Here is a 23,996-nt window from a genome sequence, read left to right as displayed (position 1 = left end):
CGAAGCTATATATAATGTGACTTACAGTTTTCTATAGTGTAATACCCTTCGGGTAACTGGAGACTTTGCCACTAGCCCCCCAAAATGTTCATATATCTAACATGTCTCTAAACTTAAAGAATTTCGAGATATGGTCATTTTATTACAGCAATAGCAACCACTTTTTTCTTCCTTTTTAAGGGAAATATTAAAAAAAAACGTTGGAACACTTTTAATTAACATGTCTCTACTCTCAAGGGATATCAAGGTATGATCATGTTATTTTAACAAATATAACTCTAATAATTTTTTTTCTTCCTAAAAAAATAAAATAAAAAACGTTGAAATAGTCTTAAATTATTGTAAATAAAAAGCCTAAATACAAGTTTTCATATTTCAAACCTTAAGGAATTTCGATATATGGCCATCTTATTTTAACTTTTTTCTTCTCGTCTTTTCATTCCCTTCCAGGAGAATATATATATATATATATATATATATATATATATATATATATATATATATATAACGCTTAAATACATCTTTCATTATTTTAAATAGAAGATCTAAATACCAAATTTTATGAATCTAACCTTAGCGGATATCGATATATGGGCATCAAATCATAATAAATATAACTCCACCCTTTTCTTTCCCTTCTAGGGCAAATATCAAAATACGGTTAAAAAAAAAAAAAAAATTAATTCTCTGAAATGAGTTTAGATACCGAACTTCGTGTCTCTAACCAAAACAGATTTCGTGATATGGACATCGTATAATAACTGTAATTCCCACACATTTTCCTTCACATTCCATTTTCTTCCCTTGTAGGTCAAATATCAAAAAATGCTGAAACACATGTCTAATTATTTTAAACGAGAGATCCATATACCAAATTTCATATCTCGAACCTTAGATTCTGAAATATGGACATTTTAAGATAATAATTCTCAACTCTCTTTCCCCGTTGAATTTCCAAAAGTCCTTCCTTAGTGGGACCTTACATAACAAATCCTATGCCCTGTCCAAATTTCAAGTTTCTAGCTTAAACGGTTGGCCTGGGAGTTGATCAATCAATCATTCAGTTAGGACTTCTTTTGTAGAACTTTCGTTATATATGAAATACATAAATACAGTGAAACCTCTCTAAAGCGGACAGCGGTGGGGAGTCAAATATTGTCCGCTATAGAGAGGTGTCCGCCTTAGAGAGGTTTCTTACGTAAATTAGTATAAGGTATTATGCAATTAGAAAAATATGTTTGCATGAATCATGTATTTAAGAATATTAGCAAAATGTTACTGTACCTGCATTATCTTGCGCCATCCAATACTCTATGTTCGATGCACAACATGGAAATAAGATGTTATAATTTTCTGCACTTTACACTTATCGCTACTTACTACGTTTTCGGTGTATTGCTTTAATTTGTGAATTAATTGTAGTCTAATAATGACTTTTCAGACAATATGCGTCCCCGCGGGCAAAAAATACCAAACTCGTCTTTTGCTTAGTTAGAGATTCCAGCGGACAATAGAATGACTTATCCTAAACGGCGGGCAAAGGCCAATCCAATCACTTTTTTTATCTAAAACAGGTTGAGTGAGAGTAGAATGCAAGCAAAGAACATGAGGATGTTGTTAAACGGAGACCTTTCCTCTTGAGCAGGCAGTTGAGGAGGCAAAATGTTGTCACACCCTCACGTGCTTCCCTGCTGTCACGCGTATGAATCACAAAAATGTATTATTTTTTACTGTAATTTTCAACTTGTTTCTAGAGAAAGTGTCCGTAATACGGAGGTAAATAATATCTATAAAAGACAGGAAAGACTGTCCGTGTCCGTACTAGAGAGTGTCCGCTTTAGAGAGGTTTGCCAATGTGCTTTTTCCTATTACAGTGTTTGGGGATTACAAAATATGTCCGTTATGGGAGGTGTCCGCTTTATAGAGGTGTCCGTTAGTAGAGGTTTCACTGTTTTTTTTTTTTTTTTTTTTTTTTTTCAGCGGAACCGAATGACGTATTTTTAGCACCAGAAAAGTGCGTTTTTCCAGATGTTCTTGTCAGAAACCTAAAAGAGTTTGCTCTTATACTTGTTAACTTGTTAAGCTCGATGTGATGTATCAACTGATAGATGCCTTATATGTGAACAACGTTTAAGTTAAATAAATTTAAGTTCAGAAGTTTCTTTTTTGTTTCATTAACGAGTAACATTTGTTTCAAAATAATTAACTTATTTGTAACTTCTATGTGGAATATTTGAAGTGACGACATAATAACGAGTAAGGAGAGTAACCACTTGGCAAGGCTATTGAAAAGACATTGAAATCCATACTGTCAACAAAAGTAAATATGTATATATATATATAGAATAAATAAATGAATATATATAGAATAAGTTAATATAAATTACGATGTATATATAAAATAAATGAAAAAACGCAAACCAATAAACTTTAAAAATATCAAAGTATAAAAAAAAATAAAATAATGAATGCAAATTGCGAAGGAAAGGTCCACTTGCTATAACAAAAACAAATAAGCTACTTCGGTGTAAATTATATTTTTCACTGATATTTTTCTCAGTCACCTGAAAGAATGTTTAGCCCAGGAAATCCTTCACAATGAAACCAAAAAAATTATGATGAATTATAAAATATATCACGAATGAAATGTTGTACTTTTGAGCAGATACATTTCCTTCACAAAATTCCAACCCTTGAATAGAAAGCAATATAGAAAGACTAGCTGGAATATCTGTTCTTTGCACGAGAAGAATATAATTATGAAAAATATTTGAGCTCCTTTTCCACTCTCTTCCTTAGGATGCAGTTTTGAGTTGAAATGAAATCATAACAACCCAGCTAGATCCGAGTGCTACTTTCCAAAAATTACCTCAAACGGTTCAACTCTTATTCCGTGACAGTGAGAGAGACAACGTCGACATCGTTTTTGTATATTGAGTAAAATACAGAAGTTGCACTTTTCGCCCCTTCCATTTATCTTTAATAAGGAGTTCTATTTCAAGCAATCCTTTAACATGAGGGCTCGTGATACACTCTATATTTTTTGCATACTTTTTGAACCCCTCTTAGGATACGTATTTTAATAAAAGCGATATGATTAAGATACTAGTTCGGAGTACGTACGAACTATGTTCAGAAATTCATTTCAAACGATTAAACCTTCTTTTCATGTAATGCTGTAACAAACATCAACTTCATTTGTGTATATATATATATATATATAGCTTCCTCGTGGCTTCGTGTCTTTGGCGTGGGAGACCTGGGTCAGATTCCCGGCGGGAGCTCACGTGGTTCAAACCCCTCGTCAAACTATAGGCCCACATCTCATATAGATTCATATGCTGAACGGGTCGCTAAACTCAAAGTCAAATCATATCAAATCTGTACATACTTTATTAGATGCTTATCTATAACACAACAATTCTAAAATACCCCAATTTTATTGTATGTAATTTCTCGGGGTTCTAGACAACATTTGTCTCAGTATAAAGACCAAAATTTGTAATACGGCAGAACCACGACTATCCTAGTTAAGGATTAACCGAAGTGGTTCTATAAATACATTTTTTAAAAATACTGGAGCGAAGGATCGTGGTTTAAATGGCGCACGTTGTGGTGTACGAGAAGCCGAGGAGACGCGGCAAATTGGTATAAAATCAACTAATGTAAGAAAAAAAAAATCAAAAGAAATTGTGAAAATACGAACGTCCAACCTCGGGATTACCAACAAAAAGCTCTAACACGCACGGCTATCGAGCCACTCTTGCTGTCGTATTCGGAACATCTACTCATTCTTTATATATATATATATATATATATATCGGGTGTTGCAAAATAAGTGTTACAACTCTTGGGAGGTAACTCCTGCCACAGAGACAAGAAAAAAAGTTATCTTCAACTTTTGGCTATCGGACATAGTTTCGGATCTACAAGGTGCCGAAAGCGTGGGAAAATGACTTTCGGACGCCAATAGTTCGGAAACTATCCAACGTAAAGTGGGCGGGTAAAAAAATCACTGAAGAAGTCATACCTGCTGTACTGAATTTTGCATGTTTCACAATCCTACCATGCACGCGCAAGGGATTCCCCAAAGGAACGCAGGGAGTCCCGAATAATCTGCCAAATGAAAATTGGTCTAAATGGATATGAATTGATAGGGTTTCTACCAGGTAACAATAATTCGTTTGTATTAAGTCGATATCTGGAACAAATACAAAATGGCGGGCACCTTCATGCCCGTTGTGTGTGGTTGCATAATCGCCAGGTACGGATGCTGGCCAACAGTGACGCTCTGAGTATGAAGTGTAGCGAATTTGTACTCAAATGCTCTAGAAATACATCTGGAGTGTCGGTAGAGAACAACAGATGAATTAGGGTGATTCACATGTATGGAAACACGTAACGAAAAATGCCCAGAAATGCACTCATACTAAGTAAACTTGAGTTCAAAGCGTCGGAAATGTAAGGATTAGCATCGAGAACATGAAAGCAATTGCCAATTCAACAATAATATTCCCTCAATTCGATGCAATATGATGTGCACGGTTGTATACCAATGAGGATGCAACAACTGAGGCCAAGTTGAAATTGTGCAAGGGGACTCACCAAGAAAGTGGGTAAACTAAATGAATGTCACTAGTGGGATCGCATGAGCGATATTTAAATATGGCCCATGTGTATGTTGATATCAACATGTAGCTAATGGACAAATGTCAACATGTCCCACTACTGCTGGGACACCATCCCACGTGTGAAAAATAAGAAAATAACTACTTGGGTCTTGATTCTGAGGCCGTAGGCTCCCAGTAGGGTTGGAAACGGCGACCACGCGAGCGAAAGCGAGCGCTCTAGGCCTGAGGCTTCGAGGGAGCCTCACTTTCTCTGTATTCATTTCTTTGAGGAGTACCCACTTTGTTTGGCAAGCGCTCTTATACAGCCTTCAGACATGCTTGTGTGTTTGATTTTGTTACTCCTACTGCACAGTTGTAAACAATCAGACCTTTAAGTCGTTTCTTCCTATTTCTCATGTCGTTTTATTTTCCATGGTGTTCCAGCTGTAGTGTTACATGTGCCAAATTGGTTCATTTTCGTCTTTGTCTTGGCATGTCCACTGTGTGTAAGATACGAATTTCTGGAGATATTTTCCTATATTTCGAGTACGTCATATGTCCCACAAGACGTAAGACATGATACAAGTTTGTTATTTTCAGGCTCTATCAGAATTTGAACCATTGATTAAGAGATTTTTTTCATATGTGTCGACTGTGGGACAATGTCCCAAACAAAGAGGGACATTGATACAATCGTGTTCTAGTTACGTTCTACCAAAAAGTGGACCAGATGTAATAGCAGAATGTACAACAATATTTTCCTAGTTTTCGCACTTGGGACGGTGTCCCAGCGGAAGTGGAACATGTTGACATTTGTACATTAGCTACATGTTGATATCAACACACACATGGGTCACATTTCAATATCGATCATGCGATCCCACGAGTGACATTCATTTAGTTTACCCACTTTCTTTGTGTTCCCTTGCACAATTTCAACTTGGCCTCAGTTGTTGCATCCTTATTGGTATGCGACCGTGTACATCATATTGCATCGGATTGATGGAATATTATTGGTGAATCGGCAATGGCTTTCATATTCTTGATGATATTCCTTACATTTCTGACGCTTTGAACTCACGTTTACTTAGTATGTGTGAATTTCTGGACATTTTTTGCCACGTGTTTGCACACATGTGAATCAGCCTGCTTCATCTGTTGTTCTCTACCGACACTCCAGATATCTTTCTAGAGCATTTGGGTACAAAATTCGCTATACTTAATACTCAGAACGTCACTGTTGGCCAGCATCCGTACCTGGCGATTATGCAACCACACACAACGGGCATGAAGGTGCCCGCCATTTTGTATTTGTTTCAGATATCGACTTAATACAAACGAATTATTGTTACCTGGTAGAAACCCTATCAATTCATATCCATTTAGACCAATTTTCATTTGGCAGATTATTCGGGACTCCCTGCGTTCCTTTGGGGAATCCCTTGCGCGTGCATGGTAGGATTGTGAAACATGCAAAATTCAGTACAGCAGGTATGACTTCTTCAGTGATTTTTCTACCCGCCCTCTTTACGTTGGATAGTTTCCGAACTATTGGCGTCCGAAAGTCATTTTCCCACGCTTTCGGCACCTTGTAGATCCGAAACTATGTCCGATAGCCAAAAGTTGAAGATAACTTTTTTTCTTGTCTCTGTGGCAGGAGTCACCTCCCAAGAGTTGTAACACCCGATATATATATATATATATATATATATATATATATATATATAAAACTCATAGCACAAGTGCTTTTTCAAAATTACATTATAAAATAGCCCTGGAGTTCGAAGATCACTGTTTGCAGCAGTACAAACGGTAGTGGAGCTGTTCCATTACTACGCGCGGAGCCGTGAAAATTCATTTATTCACTACCATTTGTACTGCTGCCAACAATGATCTTCGAACTCCAAGGCTATTTTATAATGTGATTTTGAAGAACACTGTACTGTGAATTTTTTCTTTGTTTTATTGCTTTGCTTTTCAACTCTCACTATAACGATTGAACTTGCTGTACAGTAATCAATACAGGTCTATTTATACTCTACCTCATGCCTTTACTATTGGATGTACAGTATTGCCCTTCATTTTGCAGAAGAGTATTTTCCGAGGTTAGCTCCGGCGTACAGACTGTACTCCTTTGCAGATAATGCAGCTTTTGATTTGTTATAACAATTAACAAATATACTTTATGGCAAAAGCATCCTGGAAGTTCATTGCAACAGAGGCAAATCTCCATTTGATGCTATCCTCTGCTAAGACAAAACTAGTTCCAATTATTATTAATCTATCTAAAACCTTGTTTTACCCCGCATTACACTCACAATTTCTTGCTCTACTCAAAGAATCTTTTCTCCTAGGCGCTCCGATTACAACGTGTACTACAACTCTGTGCACCACTCTATATTTTACCATGCTCCTATGTTAGACGTCTCATTATATTGCCCGCATGATATTCGGATACCTGTAGCCATTGAGACGTTTGTTCTTTTGGCACGAAATCAAGAGATGTGATACAAATGATTTATTGATATATGTATCCTAAGGGAGGATTTAGAGGGGTAAAAAATGTTTTGCCAAGAACTGACTATCTCACAAATCGCTACTTTAGAGGTGAAATTCGGCGTATAGACTCATCATTAAAAATTATAAAAAGAAGCGCTTCAGCGCTTTCGAAAACTCTGCTCCTAAGAGGGAAGGAGTATCGTTTCTATAATATTCAAATTTATCTTTCTTCATTCAGAAAATGCCAAATGTGAACGTCTGCTTAGGAGGTGTCAACTTCGGCATACAAGCTCTCATTTACAAGTACGAAAAATATTTCAGCGTCTCAAAGAATTCCGCTCCTAAGAGGTAATTTCTATATCCAAATTTCCTTTTACTTTCTTTACTCTGGAAGTTCTAATCGTAAGGAAACGTTTACGTTGCAGGTATGAAATTCAGTAAATAAAGTCTTAATGGATAATTTCTATAAAGCAAGAGAACGCCTGTTTCAGTGTTTTCGAAAACTCCCCTCCTAAAAAAGAAAAGGGGGAAACTTTGGCGCACTATACGTTCGTTAAAAGTACGTGATTTAGCATTTTCTAAAATTCCTAATCTTACGCGAGAAAAAGAGGGTAAGTTTTACAATATTCAAATTTAAGGTTTTATACTTATTACACGTTCTTCTCGCCGTGTTCACTCCTGCTAGTATTGATGTAATTTAATGGCATTTATTGCAAAACCACGCTAAGGAATTTAAACTATCACTCTACTTAGAGATCTCTGTAATTCCGAAATTTTTAGAGTTCCAAGCTTTCGACTCTCTCATGGAGTTTTGGTCAGGGGATTCTTAGATCAGGATTCCAGGGGAGAGTCGTAAGCTTGGAATTCTAAAAATTCGGGAATTACAGAAATCTCTAAATAAAATGATAATGGCATTTATTTTCTTTTACAATAATTGTACATGCGCTTAAAGAATTAGTTTCTATGATACATGTTTCCATATTGCTTTCTATTTAAGAGTATACACTAGGGACAAACTGGAAAGGAGCTGAGCTTTTGTTTAATAAGTATATTCCTACATTTTTAGCTGTGATATAAATTTCATACATGGATGCTCCTTGTCAATAAAATGCATTTTTTTAAACAAAAAATAAGTATTTTATGTGGACAGGATTCGAATTTATGCCAAAATGAATAGAGCCAGACACCTCCCTGACACTATCCACTACATCAAGAACGAATGACTGATTCTCCTACGTTGTGCTCTGTTGACGGTGTGTACCCGCTAAAGCCTTGAATCTATCATCATGAAGTATACAGTTTTTGACTTCCTATCTCCTTTTTAGTCATATTTTATGATGTCTTTCTACATGCCACTTGTAGCAATGTCCTGATGGTCTATCTTTATTAAAGAATAGGCATGTTGCTCCGTAACAAAATGAAGGCAAAATAGATTTTCCTTATAAAAATACCCAAGAGATTTAAGCATCTAAGTTCAACTTTTTAGACTGTCTCTCAAGAAAGTCGGTTTTTATGAACAAAGGTGTACATACAGTTCTATGAATAAGGAGAGCAACACAGTAACGAGAATAACATATCAAGAACGCCAAGCATCTATATTCTGCAATTTCTGAAGCCTTCCTCGTGGCTATATGGTTGACATACCCGTCTGCTGCAGGAGACCCGTTTCGATTCCCGGAGAGCTCATCCCACGCTAACCTGTAGGTCCTGGTTTCACTAGCGTTGATTCTTAATGGGACGTTAAATTCCACTTCAACCAATAAATCTGCAATATTTGCTATCTAAACACAGCCATGTTCAAACAAAGTATTAAGAAGTCAAAATTATTCGCAAAACTACTTTCCAAAATGAAAAGGAACGGTTTTCAACATTATATATATATATATATATATATATATATATATATATATATTTTAAATAGGAAGTGATCTTTGAATATTAAAAATGTATTTAGTGTATATTTATTTGTAACTTGGGATTAATACTGGCATTATGAACAAAAACTATAAAACACTGTTTCTATGCTTCTATTGCTGCTTACAGTTTTGGTGACTTAATTTACTCCTTCAACTCCCTCTGGGCACTTACAAGAGGAGTCACGAAATTGTATTTATTACAGAAAATAAATGTGTATGAAAGAAAAAAAAATCCTTCTTTCTGATAAACTGAAATTTTCCTACCGATCCTATGTAAAAATATATAAATAAAATAAAATAAAAATAAACAAAGAAGAAAATAAAATTTCTGACTTTTATATTTCATATTTGCTGCTTTCCTTTTCAAAAACATCTGAGCAGGACCAGCAAACAGTTGCAACAAGGTAATCGAAATATTACCAAAAATAAAGCATCTAGATATAATTGAATTCGCACCTGAGAACAGCATGATACAAAATAATTCATTTTAATTACTTATCCTATACAGGGTGTTTCAAAACAACACAGACAACGATTGGGAGGTGATTCCTGACACCAAGATAAGACGAAAAGTATAGACCAACCTGGGTGTACAAATGCTTCCTTTCGGCTGCCGAAAACATGAAAAAATGAACGTTAAAGGTCCATAGCTCCAAAGCTATGGGGCCTACCGTAGTCGGGTCAAGACTTCACTTAGGAACTAATATGTGCGCTATCCAAAAATCCTAAGGTACTCACGCAACAATTTGTGTAGAGACTGTTTGGCTACGGACATATAATTTGAAACACTCATCAACTGTTCCAGAAGTACTGCAGGGTTCTGAAGCGTGGATATTTGGATAGAGCACATACTAGTTCCTAAATAAAGTCTTTACCCGACTACGGTAGGTCCCATAGCATTGGAGCTATGGACCTTTAAACTTAATTTTTTCATGTTTTCGGCAGCCTTTAGCTCCAAAAGGGAGCATTTGTGCACTCAGCTTGGTCTATACTTTTCGTCTTATCTTGGTGTCAGGAATCACTCCCAAATGTTTTCGGTGTTGTGTTGAAACACCCTGTATAATAAACTACTTATAGCTTGCATTCATTAATTATCGAACGATGTGAACCTTCTCACAGTAATATCTCCATTATTTTTGTGAATGTTTTTCAAGATCAAGCATGAGTGAGTTTAAATTGACGGTAGATTCAGTATATTATTAGAAGAGAACAGATCTTAATGTGAATCCACTGAAACCGGGTTTTATCTTTACAAACGAAACCCCCTGATTAAATATCGTACCCACCGTATTCCGAAGATCTACAAGAATCATTGATGACTAAAATCTTCTGAGATAAAATACAAGCCGTCCACCTCCTCTCCTCCCCCAATATAGAACTTACTTGGAAATTGAGAGAATTATACAAAATTTAAGCATCAGACAAACAAAGATATTAAAAAGTTATAACTGTACGGTGATTTAATTATGGAGAAAAATTAAGTTTAATCTCGGACTATACAAAAGTATATAGTAAGGCCGCATTAAGGAAACTGACAATGGAGCATAATGTGTCATTGTTTCAAACTCACAGTCTTAGTAATTAACCTTGGAAGTATGTAATACAATAGGGAAGAGAAAGGTGCTGATTAATTCTAGCAACACTCGATAGTGCCCCACAATTCAATCTTATTTTATTGGAGGGGTAAAATTCCAAAATCTTCGAAATATATAAATTGATTTCACAATAAGATTGTACTACATGATATCTACTGAAGCTGACTACGGTAAAGAAAAAAAAAAAAAAGGGAGTGGTACATACGACTGTACGCTATGACATCAAACAGGTTGTAATATATATGCAGCAAAAGCAGAGAGTCTTCTTTAATACTGATACAAAAAATGCACAGAAACTAGTAGGTTAATATTGCAGAAAAAAAAAAATTCTGTACGTAATTTCTGACAAAATGACTGTCGTAATACACCTTCACCATTCCTTGGCGTATGTATGTTTTGCCCCCACTCACCCCTCAAAGCCAACATTTTCCACATTGGTTCGTAGTATTACGTATATTTGGACTACCTCTTACATTCCCATTACATTTGGTACAGAAATAGTAATCTGTTTACTGTTCATGCATACACCACCCGGTCCATCCTTTGGTTCTTTTCACAAAACGAAAATTTTGTTGTTCACATTTAGTAAGCGTACTACATCAATTACTACTACTATTCCATAAAGAAAAATTCAAATAAAATATAGTGAATATAGAAGAGGATACATTTATTTCTCCATGAAGTAAAAACCACTTGAAGTTGTCAGGACAAATTAATGGATAAACATATTAGAATATAAAAGAAAAAAAATACAATCAGTTGCAGAAGCAATCTCACCATCAACTTCATAAAACAGTACCATTCGTGGAATGACATCAATATTGCTTTGACTAAGTCCTTCAAGAGAGGGCAAAAGAAAAAAAATACTTGTATATCACTCACAGCTTCAAGAAAAAAATATTTAATCAATTGTTTAAAGCTTTAGATTAACTTATTCAAAGGAGTATGACTGTATATCATGAAACTTTGAAACTTTTCAATAAAAAAACAAATGTCTATCTACATATAATATACAGGGGTTGGACAAAAAACTTGGATCCGACGTGGAATGGACGTATACAGCTCCTGAATCGTGGTGTGAGGAATTTTGTACCACTGTTCCTCCAAAACATGCTTCAATTCCTTAAGGGATGCTGGTGGAGGGTAATGAGACCGAACACGCCTTTCTAACTCAGACCACAATGGCTCAATAATGTTCAGATTTGGTGTTTGTGGGACCTAGGGGAGGTGTGTTAGCTCCTGGACATGCTCCTCAAACCATGATTTCACCATATTTGCAGCGTGACAGGGTGCCAAGTCATCTTGGTAGATGCCATCACCATCAGGGAACAATATTTGGGCCATGGGTAGAACCTGGTCCCCCAAAATGGCCTCATACGCCTTAGCATTCATCATTCCATGCAGGGCTATGATGGGACCTGCAGAAAACCACGATATCACTGCCCATACTGTAACAGAACCACTCCCATCCTTTACAGTTTTCAGCAGACAGTCTGTATCATACGCCTGCGACGGTGTTCTCCATACGTAAACACGACCGGTTGTTGGAAACAAGGTGAAGGTCGATTCATCGGACCACATTAAGCGTTTCCACTGCTCATGAGTCCACGCCTTGTGGTCATTGCACCACTGGATACGCCTCTTCGCATTTACTGTTGTGACCAGGGGTTTGGCGATAGCGGCCCTGCCATGAATTTTCATTTTATGAAGTTCCCGTCGCACTATTTTCGATGAAACCGGGTTCTGTAGGCCGGAATTGAGTTCAGACGTAATTTTCATTGCAGTGGTCTTCTTTTTAGCTGCTACCATCTGTTTTAATGCCCTCCGGTCCCTATTTGACAGGATTGTCTTTCGACCACTGTTGTGCTTTGCAGACGTCGTTTGCCCATGAATTGTGTATGCCCTCGTGACATTGGACACAGTGCCTCTCGCCACAGTTGCCACTGAAGCTCCAACCAGACGGGCACCAAAGATCATGCCTCTTTGGATGTCTGTCAGGTCGCCCACTTTACAGCACCACTTTCACACAACACTCACAGGTGAACTGGTTACTGCTGAGGAAGAGGAAGGTCCACATGACACACTGAAAACAAAAAAACGATCGGCAACCGTAACACGTGTTGTACAGTGGAGGGCCAAACTTACGTGTCCTGTATGAAGTGTTTTATATTTTTTGTCTACCCCCTGTTTATGTGGAATCAAATAATATTCTCGAGGCCAATGTAAACTCACATTTCAGGAGGGCAAAGAAAAGATCTATTTTAAAAATTAAAGGTAACTTTCCAAATGTCTTTAAACGATATATAACTAAATTACTTTATCATTTCCAAGTTCTCGATCAATAATTTGTAAGTGGGTAAAGTTATTTCACAAAGTTTCTCTTTTCCTAACATGGAAAAGTTAAAAAGAAAAAAAAAAAAAACTCAGATGGACCACAGGTATATGTCACACTACGTAGGTAATCATCCTTTGTTATCACCGTCTTTAATATCAGGTAAGGAATGACAATAAATGCTGTTCAATACGTCGGTTCTCCGATGGCGTAACTTCACTATAGCTTTTCCATGCAATTAACCTCCAGATGGTACCACTGTTTTCAAAAATTTTCACTGGGTAAACAATAAAGTGTATTTGGTAGATCATATTTCCTCTCCATTATTTGCCAAGAAGGATCGATTAACAACGATTTTATCCACAAGATTGTAATTTGGGTTGTTATAAACTGGAGACTGGTGATGTCCACAAACAGAATAGCTGGGTGTCCTTACGATGATAGTTTATGTTTTCTACAATGACGTCTCGATCTATTAGAACTGGTATGTTATAATACTGACTTTTAACTTAAATGGCGGGCGGTACAAGTGGCACCGTTCTTTTCCGAAAGACCTATATAATGTTCAAGATGACCTTCCAAACACTAAAGTTTAAGTTCGACGAAAGATTATATTTCAACTCCCCAACCAATGGTTAAACTTGCCTGTTCAATTTTGTAAAAAAGTGTCGATGGAAGACTACTGATCAGCTGCATCTCTATCACTTGGCGTTATAGATAATTATTTACATACGCACGAGGGGTCTTACAAAGTTCTACTACAATTACAACATTAACTTCGTAATACATCAGTATGGCATTAGAATGCAGGGGATAGTCTCGTTAATGTACGGGTCTGTTCAAGAAAATGCTCCGGCTTCGAATAATATACCTTTCATCAACATCATATTACTTCCGTCAACTACTTTTTCCTATTAACATATTTCTGTATCATTACAAACATTCTTGCATCTATTCATCGCAATACAATATTTAACGTTACGTTATTATTTCATACAGCGTTACTCATGAACGCGAAGGTTAATTCTCATCTTTCATATATTAATAAATTCAGAAGCCATTTAAAATCTAGATCACATAGGCCCGCATAACCACGACGGCAGTGTTTACTCAACAAACACATCGCATTTCGAAATTCCACCTGCAATGGCTCAATTCCACAAACATAAATTACGACCCATTTTAAATTTCAATAATTCATTCGAATGTATGTTATTATTATTATTTTTTTTTTTTTTCAAGAAAGTTTTCAAAATATACAGCAAAATCAATAGTTCTGAGCTTTTACAAGATTTATCTAACTACCTTCAATATTTCTACCGGGGAAGCGCCAACGGAAAATATAATTAATGTATTACTTACTTTTCAAAATTCGTGTTAAATACAGTATTATTATTTCTAGAATATCACAGTAGCAGTTTGAGATCAACATTAGACTTAAAGTATCACCGATGAGAGAATTTTAAAGTTTATTAGAGTATAGGTTTACTATTTAACATCAATTTTCGGATACTATCACAAAACATAGAAATTCAAAGTCATGACACCTTTCAGCCATCGAGGGACATCAAAATAAGAGGGATTTAGAGAAAGAAAAAAAAATAATAAATTTTGAGGAACTATAATTCTCTATGACGTATCTGAGTTCGAACCCCACTCAACGCAAAACATTTAGTTGCACTGCATCAACTGTGAGCTAAGTAATCTAACTAACGATGGAAACTTTTAAAGGAATAAAAAATAATTATATTTTACAAGTGACGAAATACCAATGGTCATCCCACAAGTTTAATAACTCTAATTACGAAACGTCATTTAGTCTAACCAGAACATATAGTCAATAGCTCAGGAATGATGAAAAAAAAAAAAATAATAAAATAAATAAATTTGAGCAATTCAAAAATCAACGTTTGCGCTGTCGACAACTTCTCAAACTTGAGTAAACTTTAATTTCGAGTATACTAAATAAAAGGAGGGTGCAGCATTAACCCATAAACTGTTATGTCCACAATGCCATGAAAACTACACAGTAAATAACATCTACAAACAATTGTTTACTCCATTTCATACTAGTAATATTGGTAGTCTTATCGAGGTTATTCTTTAAAGTTTTAAAAAGCACTAATATCTTTATAAATATACTACTATTCCAACTTAAGATCAAATAAAACAAGACCCTCTCTCAGTATAACTGATTATCGAAGGTAAATTAGTTTAACAATTTCTAAGAGGTCAATGTTCATTCTGTAAAATATTTAATTTTCTCATACACATCAAATTATAAAATCTGGTCAACCAGCTTATGAAAACGTTCGCAAAATAATCAAGATTATTTACTAAATTCCATAAAATATCCTTTACATGTATTTAGGTATCATCGGTAATCGAAGTAAGAGACAGTAACTACCTGAGACTGACGAAAGAATGTATCGCTAACTTTCAGTTCGCTAATGCATAGAGCTCTCCTTCCGAAATCCTAAAGTAATAGCGTAACATGTGTCACTATGGCAACATACAATATCTCAAATGGTATAGGTACTGACGAGAATCAAACCTAATACATCGAGGACAAAGTTTTTTATGTTCAACTATAAAATTGATTACTATGATTTATCCAAACCTTTGAAGTTGCTACAGACGAAAAACACATCTTTTAGTAAAATAGGGGAAGGAACCTATGGCTCCCCATTCGGAGCACCTCTCCTCTTAATCTAGTGCATAACCCTACTTTTTTTTTAAGTATAAGTAACTGACTGGATTATTCTAGGCTATTAGCTTTACTTACATTACGGTATATAATAATTAAAATAATAATATCAAATTAATATCCAAACTATCCTAAAATACTATAATAATAATTTTGGAGTGTACAACTCAATCGTATCTTAAAACTAACTCATCACTTTCGGCGCGAATATGTTATTACATAATAATCTGTTTTCGTCGAACATCAAATGCAACTAATCTCACAGTATACTCCGATTTAGACAAAACAATATCTATTGAAATCGTATTAAATAAAAAGATTAACTACTCCATTTACAACACTCATACACTCATTCACTCTACAATGAATTGAACTTATAAAACAAATGTGTACGCAATTGTTAGATTAATGTACTGGTATCAGTGAGCAAAACATATAGTGTTAAATTTCTGTATAAACTAGCCATTCTAGAAAACAATAATTACCCAGCGGGAGTAGATATCCTCCACTCGCCTGCCCTAGCTATGGCTCTCAAAAGGCTCCAGTAAACCTTTGATATAAGAAAAACAGGATTCGAGAGCTTACGTCACTCATATATGTCATAATGCAGTAATTTGTTCTAACCCAATATAGTTTGAAAATAGTGATTATTAAACAGAGTCGGCTGGTTTAAACAAAAAAAAAAAAAAAAATGTTTTAAATCGTGTGAACTTCAGGGTGACGTTTCCACATATCAAACCATCTGCATTAGTTTTATCTCCTTTTCACCTTTTAATCAAGGTGTCCCATGTTCAATTCTCGGTTGAACCACAACCCTTCTTTCATGTGTAAACCAAGTAGCGGTTTGGATGTCACTTTAAAGCGAAAGTCTTCTTTATACCTCGGTATTACATAAAGATGTTAAGCCGAAACATACGAAACGAAGCCAAATTGTATGTTTTTGCTTGCCTGAATGCTTGTTGTTTTATAAAGAAGCAAGGGTTGCCTAAATGTATTAATAGATATTGGCAAAATTTATCGACTGCCTACGTAGCTTACAACATTAGCTTGGATTGGACTTCGTTTTAATTTTATTAAATGATATTTACATACTAAATTTGGAATTTAATACCTCAGTTTTAGCGTACTGATTATGATACGTTGACCTTAGATTTTACATTACTGATAACAGGATTTGCCTTGCATTTAAAGTAATAACAAGATTTTCCCAATGGCTAACGCGGGAGTTTCCCGATTTAATGGTAATTCTGTATAATAGTTTTACTTGTGCAACTATTTATCTTTTTATCCTGAAATGACTCTTGACAATTATATTAACAAGTATGTAAAGATCAGTACAACGTATTTTTATCAGGAGTCCTTCGTGAGTGAGTCGGCAGACTCATTGCATTTGTGGCCAATTGGTCCCGGTTTCCGAGTCCAACTGGAGGACAATTTCTCTCGGATGTAAGCCGGGAAGCTGTTTGGATCCCGCTTTAAGCTTATAAGACCCCTTCCAGCATAGCCCGTCGTTCCATAATAACAGCAAGGCGAAACAAACTTATTTCTGTCCATATGTAATATAAATACATAGAGCAAATTATTTAAACCAAAAAACCGGGTTTTTTGTTTTTTTCAATAAAAACCATGGTTTTTGCCAACCCTGTTATTAAACTTTATACTAAAACGATTCAGTGAGCAAACATCTACTATCAATTAAGATCCTAGCATCCTACTTTCGGTCTACTCCAAATATCTCTTGATACTGACTACAGAAGAATTAGGGAAAAGTTCTGTATTTCTTAATACTAGGATAGGAACTTCACATCGTAATACGATACTGTTATTGTACCAGCTGATAAATATAGTTAAATATAGCTCATAAATATTAAGACAAACAACTAACTGATGACTTTGCGTTCAACTATTGCTTTATACGGCACTAAAGGGTATCTCAAAACAACACTAGGTCGCGTCTGGTGGGCATTCAAGGTCCGCGTAACCCTAAACTCAACAATGAAATTATACATGTTTATTTAATTATTCTACTAATCTCCTAATACACTGAACATTCGCAGAACAAGATAATAGACACAGGGAGTAGCATATTTATTACTAACAGAAACATCACGCTTTATCATCACAGATACATTTACTCACCCTCAGTGTTTACTATGCAAATATTATAACCATCACCAAGTTATAGAAATATTTTTTGTGGACGCCCTGTATATTATGGGAAGAGTAATAATTTTCTTGATTTATACTATATTCTGCGACGCCAATAAGTTCTTTCTTTCTTTCTTCGATGGGAACTGTTTTCTTCCCACGCAACAGGACAAAGAAGTCTTTCATCGTTTTTTCATATATATATCTAAAACGTTATTTTGTGGTGAGAACATTTCAGTGAGCGACGAAGCTTCTCAGTGTTTCTCCCTGACTTATTAATATGCAAAAACTATGTTCTATGGGCATTTGGAACTGAATTAAAAGTATTCTCCAATCATTTATGGAAATACTGCGATCTAGAGCACATCAGGTGCAGAAACGACTGAATGATACCAGCCATATCGCTTTAGCAGCTCGTTATCTAAATGTCCCCATCGTCGTTATCGCAATGTCTTGTGCGTCGTGGCCAGTGGACTAACATTAACGTTAATTATTTTTTATGTTCTATTTGCATGTACATACAGGTGATTTAACCTGAGTGCTTTTGAGAATGAACTGTCAACATTGATCAGTAAATCAATGCAGCTCATATCTCGAACCTCTTGGTTCGAGGAATGTCACTCCACGTTTCGAGGCAGCAACCACGCACGTCACGTCGAGCATCAAGTATAATGTTGTGCTAAGGGGTATACGTTATTAGCCACCAGTCAATGACTTAGTCGTGGCTAGCCGCAATCAGTAAGTCTCAGGTTCACACACCTTGTACAACACAGCTATAAACGCGCCCTACAACATTATCATAACACTTTGGAGACTACCTATTTTTACTGACGATAAACGTCAACATTTGAGGATTGTTTGGAGCAGCAACTATATTACTTCGTGGGATTATCCCGGTGACTTTTCCCCAGCGCTAATCCCCAAGTGCATTAGTGGTGTGAGAAAAGTATATCTAGTGGAATCATTATCTTAATCTTCAATCCAAGTGACAAAGGGCTAAAGTATAATGAGAAAGTAAAGTGTGATTATATTAAAGGAAATAATTATACATATGCAGTGTTGTGTGTTGTGATTATTTTTCTAATCCGTTACTTTTTTCTTTAAATAGTATTTTAATAAATAAGCATAATGTCGTTTAATCCAATGTGTCTTTGTTGTGTGTATGAATATTTGTGTGCGTTGTGGTCTGAGTGACCGTCTGATGGTCCGTGAGGTTTTCGAGACGAGACATCCGAACCTCTCGGTGGCTAATGCTCATCTCATTATTGAGACCGGTAGGCAATTTAGAGATAATTTTGTAATCCCCTTTAGGATATGTCCTTCAACGCTTTACCCAGGTAAGTCCAGGTATCCGGAACATACTCATTGGCAGGACCACGGAGGACAGACTACGGAAAGCGGTTACAATATCAAGCAATATTGGCCACATGACTAATTCCAAAATGCACTTATCCTTCCCACAACAATTCAATTTTGTCACACATCGTTAATTTTCATAAGTAGTCATTCAATATCGGTAAGATATGAGCACGCTTTGCATGAAATGTTAGATCTCATGTAATTATTATCACCACTTATTATAACCAACAACAATAAACATGGCGGATCAAAACATGAATTTTAACAATTAAGTAATCTAGATTTCTATATATGTTCTTTCATATCAAGAGGTAATTGCTGTCATATACAACGATACTTACTACAACTATGGTGCTAACCCGGTGAGGAAGAAGAGAGAGAGATTCGGAAATTAGTAACTCATCATATAAATTCTCAGTTACACACCAAAATAAAGAATTATGGTTGACCCCTTTTGTCTTCCTTTCACTTTCAAACACCTATGTCACAAATTAAATTTCCGGCAATTGTACAACAGTTTGGAGTCAACTTGAAGTTTCTCTCTCTTTGTTACAACTTATCGCTTAGATTGGGGAGGACAGTATCATTTTTCTTTCATTCTTTCCCTAGATTTAAAACAAAAACCTAAGGAAGCTAGATTACAAGATCTTGTTCTTTTCAACTGTCGCCGTTAATTCACTCTCCCCTCCCGTATTCTTTTCAAGCGAGAAGACAACTAATTGGTCTATACTGAGCGTGATTTGGCTCACAATTCTGATTGGCAACAATCATAAAATTCTAGAACATTCCATGGAAAATCTGGCGAAGAAAATAAAAACAATTCTCCCTCTTCCTTTCCGAAAGCACTGAAATGCAGTATTTCAGCTCTATATTATAGCAAGACACCGAATCGAGTCAATTTTTTTTTTCAATTGCTAATCACGAAATATGTTTAGCAAAATTTGTCAACAGAAACACTATACCTATTATTTAGTATAATAAAATAAAGATATCCTAGACTCTATCACTACACTAATCTAAAATATCCTAAATGGAATGAAATCATTCAGGAGTTCGTTACAACAATATTAAATATATAAGAACTGTCTATAAAATAAGTTATAACCTTTTACAAACACATTATAAAAACTATCCAGTTTCTTTTTCGAATTATCTAGTTAGAGGTTGGCCAGTTAGTCCCATCACGAAGGATCTTAAAAGGAAAATATGTTTCTCCAGTATTAGCCTATATAATAATCTCCAGCACGTTTTCAGTATTTCCTGTATCGACACAAATTTCCAGTATTTGAAGTAACAGTGTAGACACCCTGTATAAGTAATCAAAACCGGGTTGACAAAAACCATGGTTGGGTTTTATTTAAAAAAAAAAAAAAGGGGGGGTTTGGTTTAAACCTTTCTAATAGTTTGCTCTATGTATTTATATTACATATGGACAGAATAAGTTTATTTCGCCTTGATGTTATTATCCAACAGGATTATGCTGGAAGAGGTCATATAAGTTTAAAGCGGAATCAAAATTCTTCTCGGCTCACATCCGAGAGAAACTGTTCTCCATGTGGACCCTAAACCGGTACTAATTGGCCACAAATGCGAAGATTCTGCCGACTCACTCACGAAGGATTCCTGATAAAAATATGTTATACTGATCGTTACGTATTTTTAATGTAATTGTCAAGAGTCATTTCAGAAGGACAAAAAGATTAACAGTAGCACAAATAAAACCATTACACAGAATTATACATAAATCGGGAAAGTCCCGCCTTAGCCATTGGAAAAATCCTGTTATTACCTTAAACGCAAGCAATAACAGAAAAATCCCGTTATTGCTTGACACCTAAAATTTTATGGTAAACGTATCATGATCAGTACTAAAACTGAGGAATTAAATTACAAATTTGGTATGTAGATATCATTCAATTAAATTAAAACTGAAAGTCCAATCCAAGCTAATGCTGGAAGCTAGGTAGGCAGTCGATAAATTTTGCCAATTTCTGACAATATATATTTAAACAAGCTTGGCTTCTTTATAAAATAACATGCCTTTAAGCAAGCAGAAATATACAATTTGGTTTCGTTTCCTGTGATTACGCTTAACATCCTTATGTAATACCTAGGTTATTAACGAGAACACTCATTTAGTGACATCCGAACCACTACTTGGTTTACACTTGAAAGAAGGGCTGTGGTTCGACCAAGAATTTATGGGACGCCTTGATTAAAAGGTGAAAAGGAGATAACTAATGCAGATGGTTTGATATGTGATAACGACACCATGAAGTTTACACATTTTTTTAACAGCTGGTTTAAACAAGCCATCCTTGAATCAAAATATATTGGGATGTTATTTCTCACCTGTATATTAAAAATGCAAATGCAAAATGTAGTACTCAACAAGGAAGATATGACGAAATAAAGCGCTATGTGAAGGCAGTCTACAAGTGATCATGGAAGTGCAACAAAGCTGTCCCACATGTTGGGAACATGTTTTACGTGTATACTTATTGTCGCTAACGTGACTGATTCAGTTAGATAGCATTCATGCCATTTTCTAACCACCCAGCATAAGTTGGTTTGTGTTTTATGTACTGTAGATTTGATACCTAGCAATATCCTCCCTCACAGTGACATAGCAAGAAAACACTTCGTAATTGTATTGAAACATCCTTTTCATCATTTCTGAATGTAACAGGATTTGCAATAGTGAATCGTTGAAGGTATTATTTTTGCTGTAGTAATAATACGGATGCATACGTAGTTCATGAATAAAGGAAGCAGCAAATCAATAAATATCTGCGAAATACAGTTACAAATGAAGTAGAGAAAAATAGCAGTAGTAATTAGGAACAAGGTATATTAACAGTAGGTAGGCCTAATTAGAAAATATACGTTTAAAACACCTTTATCCTGCTCTGTTCACGGGGAGCCATCAGTAGAACCTTTGCCTATTATATATTGAATGTTTATCTATGAATAATCCTAACACATAATTACTTTTAAAAAAAAGTACGAAACCACTTACCTGTGGAGTTTGTGGCATCTGGATCCCAGGAGACTGAACGCCTGAATCCACTGCATGTAAATTTACTACCGGCGGAGGTAATTTGATTGGCGTAGGTGTGACAATAGACATCGTGTCATGAGAGAGAGGTGCACTTACTACGGGAGACGGTGTTTCCCATGAAGAAGTACTGGGAACGTCCTGCTTCACCGTAACGTCATTCATTGCACTTACGTAGCTACGAGGTATTGGGTGTTAACTGTAAAATTCCAGAACATCTTAACGAATTACCCTTTCATAAGCGACGGATATAATTTAAGTTTTACTTAAATAATTTAAACTATATACCAGTATTACAACTCCATAGTTAAGTGAACTCCATAGTCAGGAAAAATTGTATTTTGTATTTATGAAATCGGTATAACCTGCTATTGCTAATAGATTAAATAATCTTGACATAAAACATAGCATGAGTTTGATTTTAATTTGCTTGTGAACGAGTGTTTTTTCATTAGAAATAATGTACGACATCGATAACGCTAATGAACTCTTCTACATATTGACAATTTCAAATTGAGCGTCTGATGACAGTACATGAAAATGTGAAAAATAATTAGATTCTAATAGTTAAAAGTCAAGAAAATAATATCATGACATCAGCACCTATCAATAAAATATATTCTACCACTTACTTATATATTATTAGTATCAATATTGAAGAATAACTTATTTTCCAAAACGTAATAGCCAATGTTTACAAACTAACACCGCACGTGAAATGCCATATTTATTTACCAATTACTGCCTTCAAGAGCAATACAAGTACACTATATAAACATCTGAGAAATCTATGCACTTACCGGGATCGTCTGATATGATATTTGTTTACTTTTACATAAAATTCGAAATATTCATTCATGATTTTTCACAAGTCAATAAAGTGAACTCCACCCAAGACGACGCCATTTGCCTCATCTGAAGACGGTCACGTGACAAGTATTCCTCGTTCCTCTGTTAGATGTCACTAGATATGCATAAAGAGTTCTTGTTGGTGATTGGATAAGGACTGAAAAGGAACATATTCGTGAAAAAAAGAAGTGAGACGCCTAAAAATTTTTGCAAGTTTTGTGTTCTGTAATATAATAACTAATATATAGAGCATAATTTAAATAAGTTTGCAAAATGTCAATTGCATTTGTTCAAAGAGGAAGACCGCCACCCAGTCCAGCTCATATCCAAAAGGTAGTATTTTATATATTGATAGTTTTGGAAGAGGTACTTATTTGTTGAATAAGCATCGTACAGAAAGATGTCAGTGCTAATTCCATAATTCACACAGTTACTTGTCTTTTGCATAGTAATATTTGTATTTTATGTAAGGGGAACGTATACCTAGACAAGTGACAGCCGGCTCTATATATAATCGGTTGATTGTGATTCAAGTGGAACAAGGAACAAGCAAGTAGAACAATTTGCGTGGGTTGGAAATACGCAGGTTGCCAATAACAAGATTTTCATAAGTATCTATCAAACGACCTGTTTCACAAAATTTTAAAGGTCCACAAATATTTCGTACAAGTCGTAAAATGTTACGGAGAGGAAACATTACAAAGTAATAAAGTTGCAAATATTAGTGCTGTTGCCGGTTGTCATAAATTCATTGGTATTGTGATTAGGGCCGCTGTTCAATGTTCCGTTAAGGGGGTCCAGTAATTTCTTCCACACGAAATTTGCAATTTCTCCACTTCTTTCCATTGATTTTCATTTGATTACATAGCATAACGTTATATTATATTAGGTTAGGTTAGTTTTGGACACCCTTAACGGAACAT

The 23,996-nt window shown here is 35.5% G+C and overlaps 2 protein-coding genes across 2 annotated transcripts in view; one reads left to right on the top strand and one right to left on the bottom strand.

Moving 5' to 3' along the window:
- Pcif1 (Phosphorylated CTD-interacting factor 1) overlaps window positions 1–23,175 on the bottom strand; it is a 92,067-nt gene extending 68,892 nt beyond the window's left edge. Inside the window, exons 1-2 of the mRNA XM_081760553.1 lie at window positions 23,025–23,175; window positions 22,186–22,423 (exon numbers count right to left, since the gene is read on the bottom strand). Coding sequence (XP_081616679.1) covers window positions 22,186–22,389 — 204 coding nt within the window. The 5' untranslated portion in view covers window positions 22,390–22,423; window positions 23,025–23,175. The remainder of the gene's footprint in view (window positions 1–22,185; window positions 22,424–23,024) is intronic.
- A 20-nt stretch (window positions 23,176–23,195) lies between these two features.
- The window catches only part of LOC145687002 (uncharacterized), a 32,806-nt gene continuing 32,005 nt past the window's right edge, over window positions 23,196–23,996 (top strand). Inside the window, exon 1 of the mRNA XM_081760554.1 lies at window positions 23,196–23,406. Coding sequence (XP_081616680.1) covers window positions 23,347–23,406 — 60 coding nt within the window. The 5' untranslated portion in view covers window positions 23,196–23,346. The remainder of the gene's footprint in view (window positions 23,407–23,996) is intronic.

This window comes from Thermobia domestica, chromosome 1 (assembly GCF_964235325.1).
Source record: "Thermobia domestica chromosome 1, izTheDome1.hap1.1, whole genome shotgun sequence".
Taxonomy (NCBI): domain Eukaryota; kingdom Metazoa; phylum Arthropoda; class Insecta; order Zygentoma; family Lepismatidae; genus Thermobia; species Thermobia domestica.
Note: the sequence above shows the minus strand (reverse complement) of the source record. Positions and strands in the feature narration are given on the sequence as shown.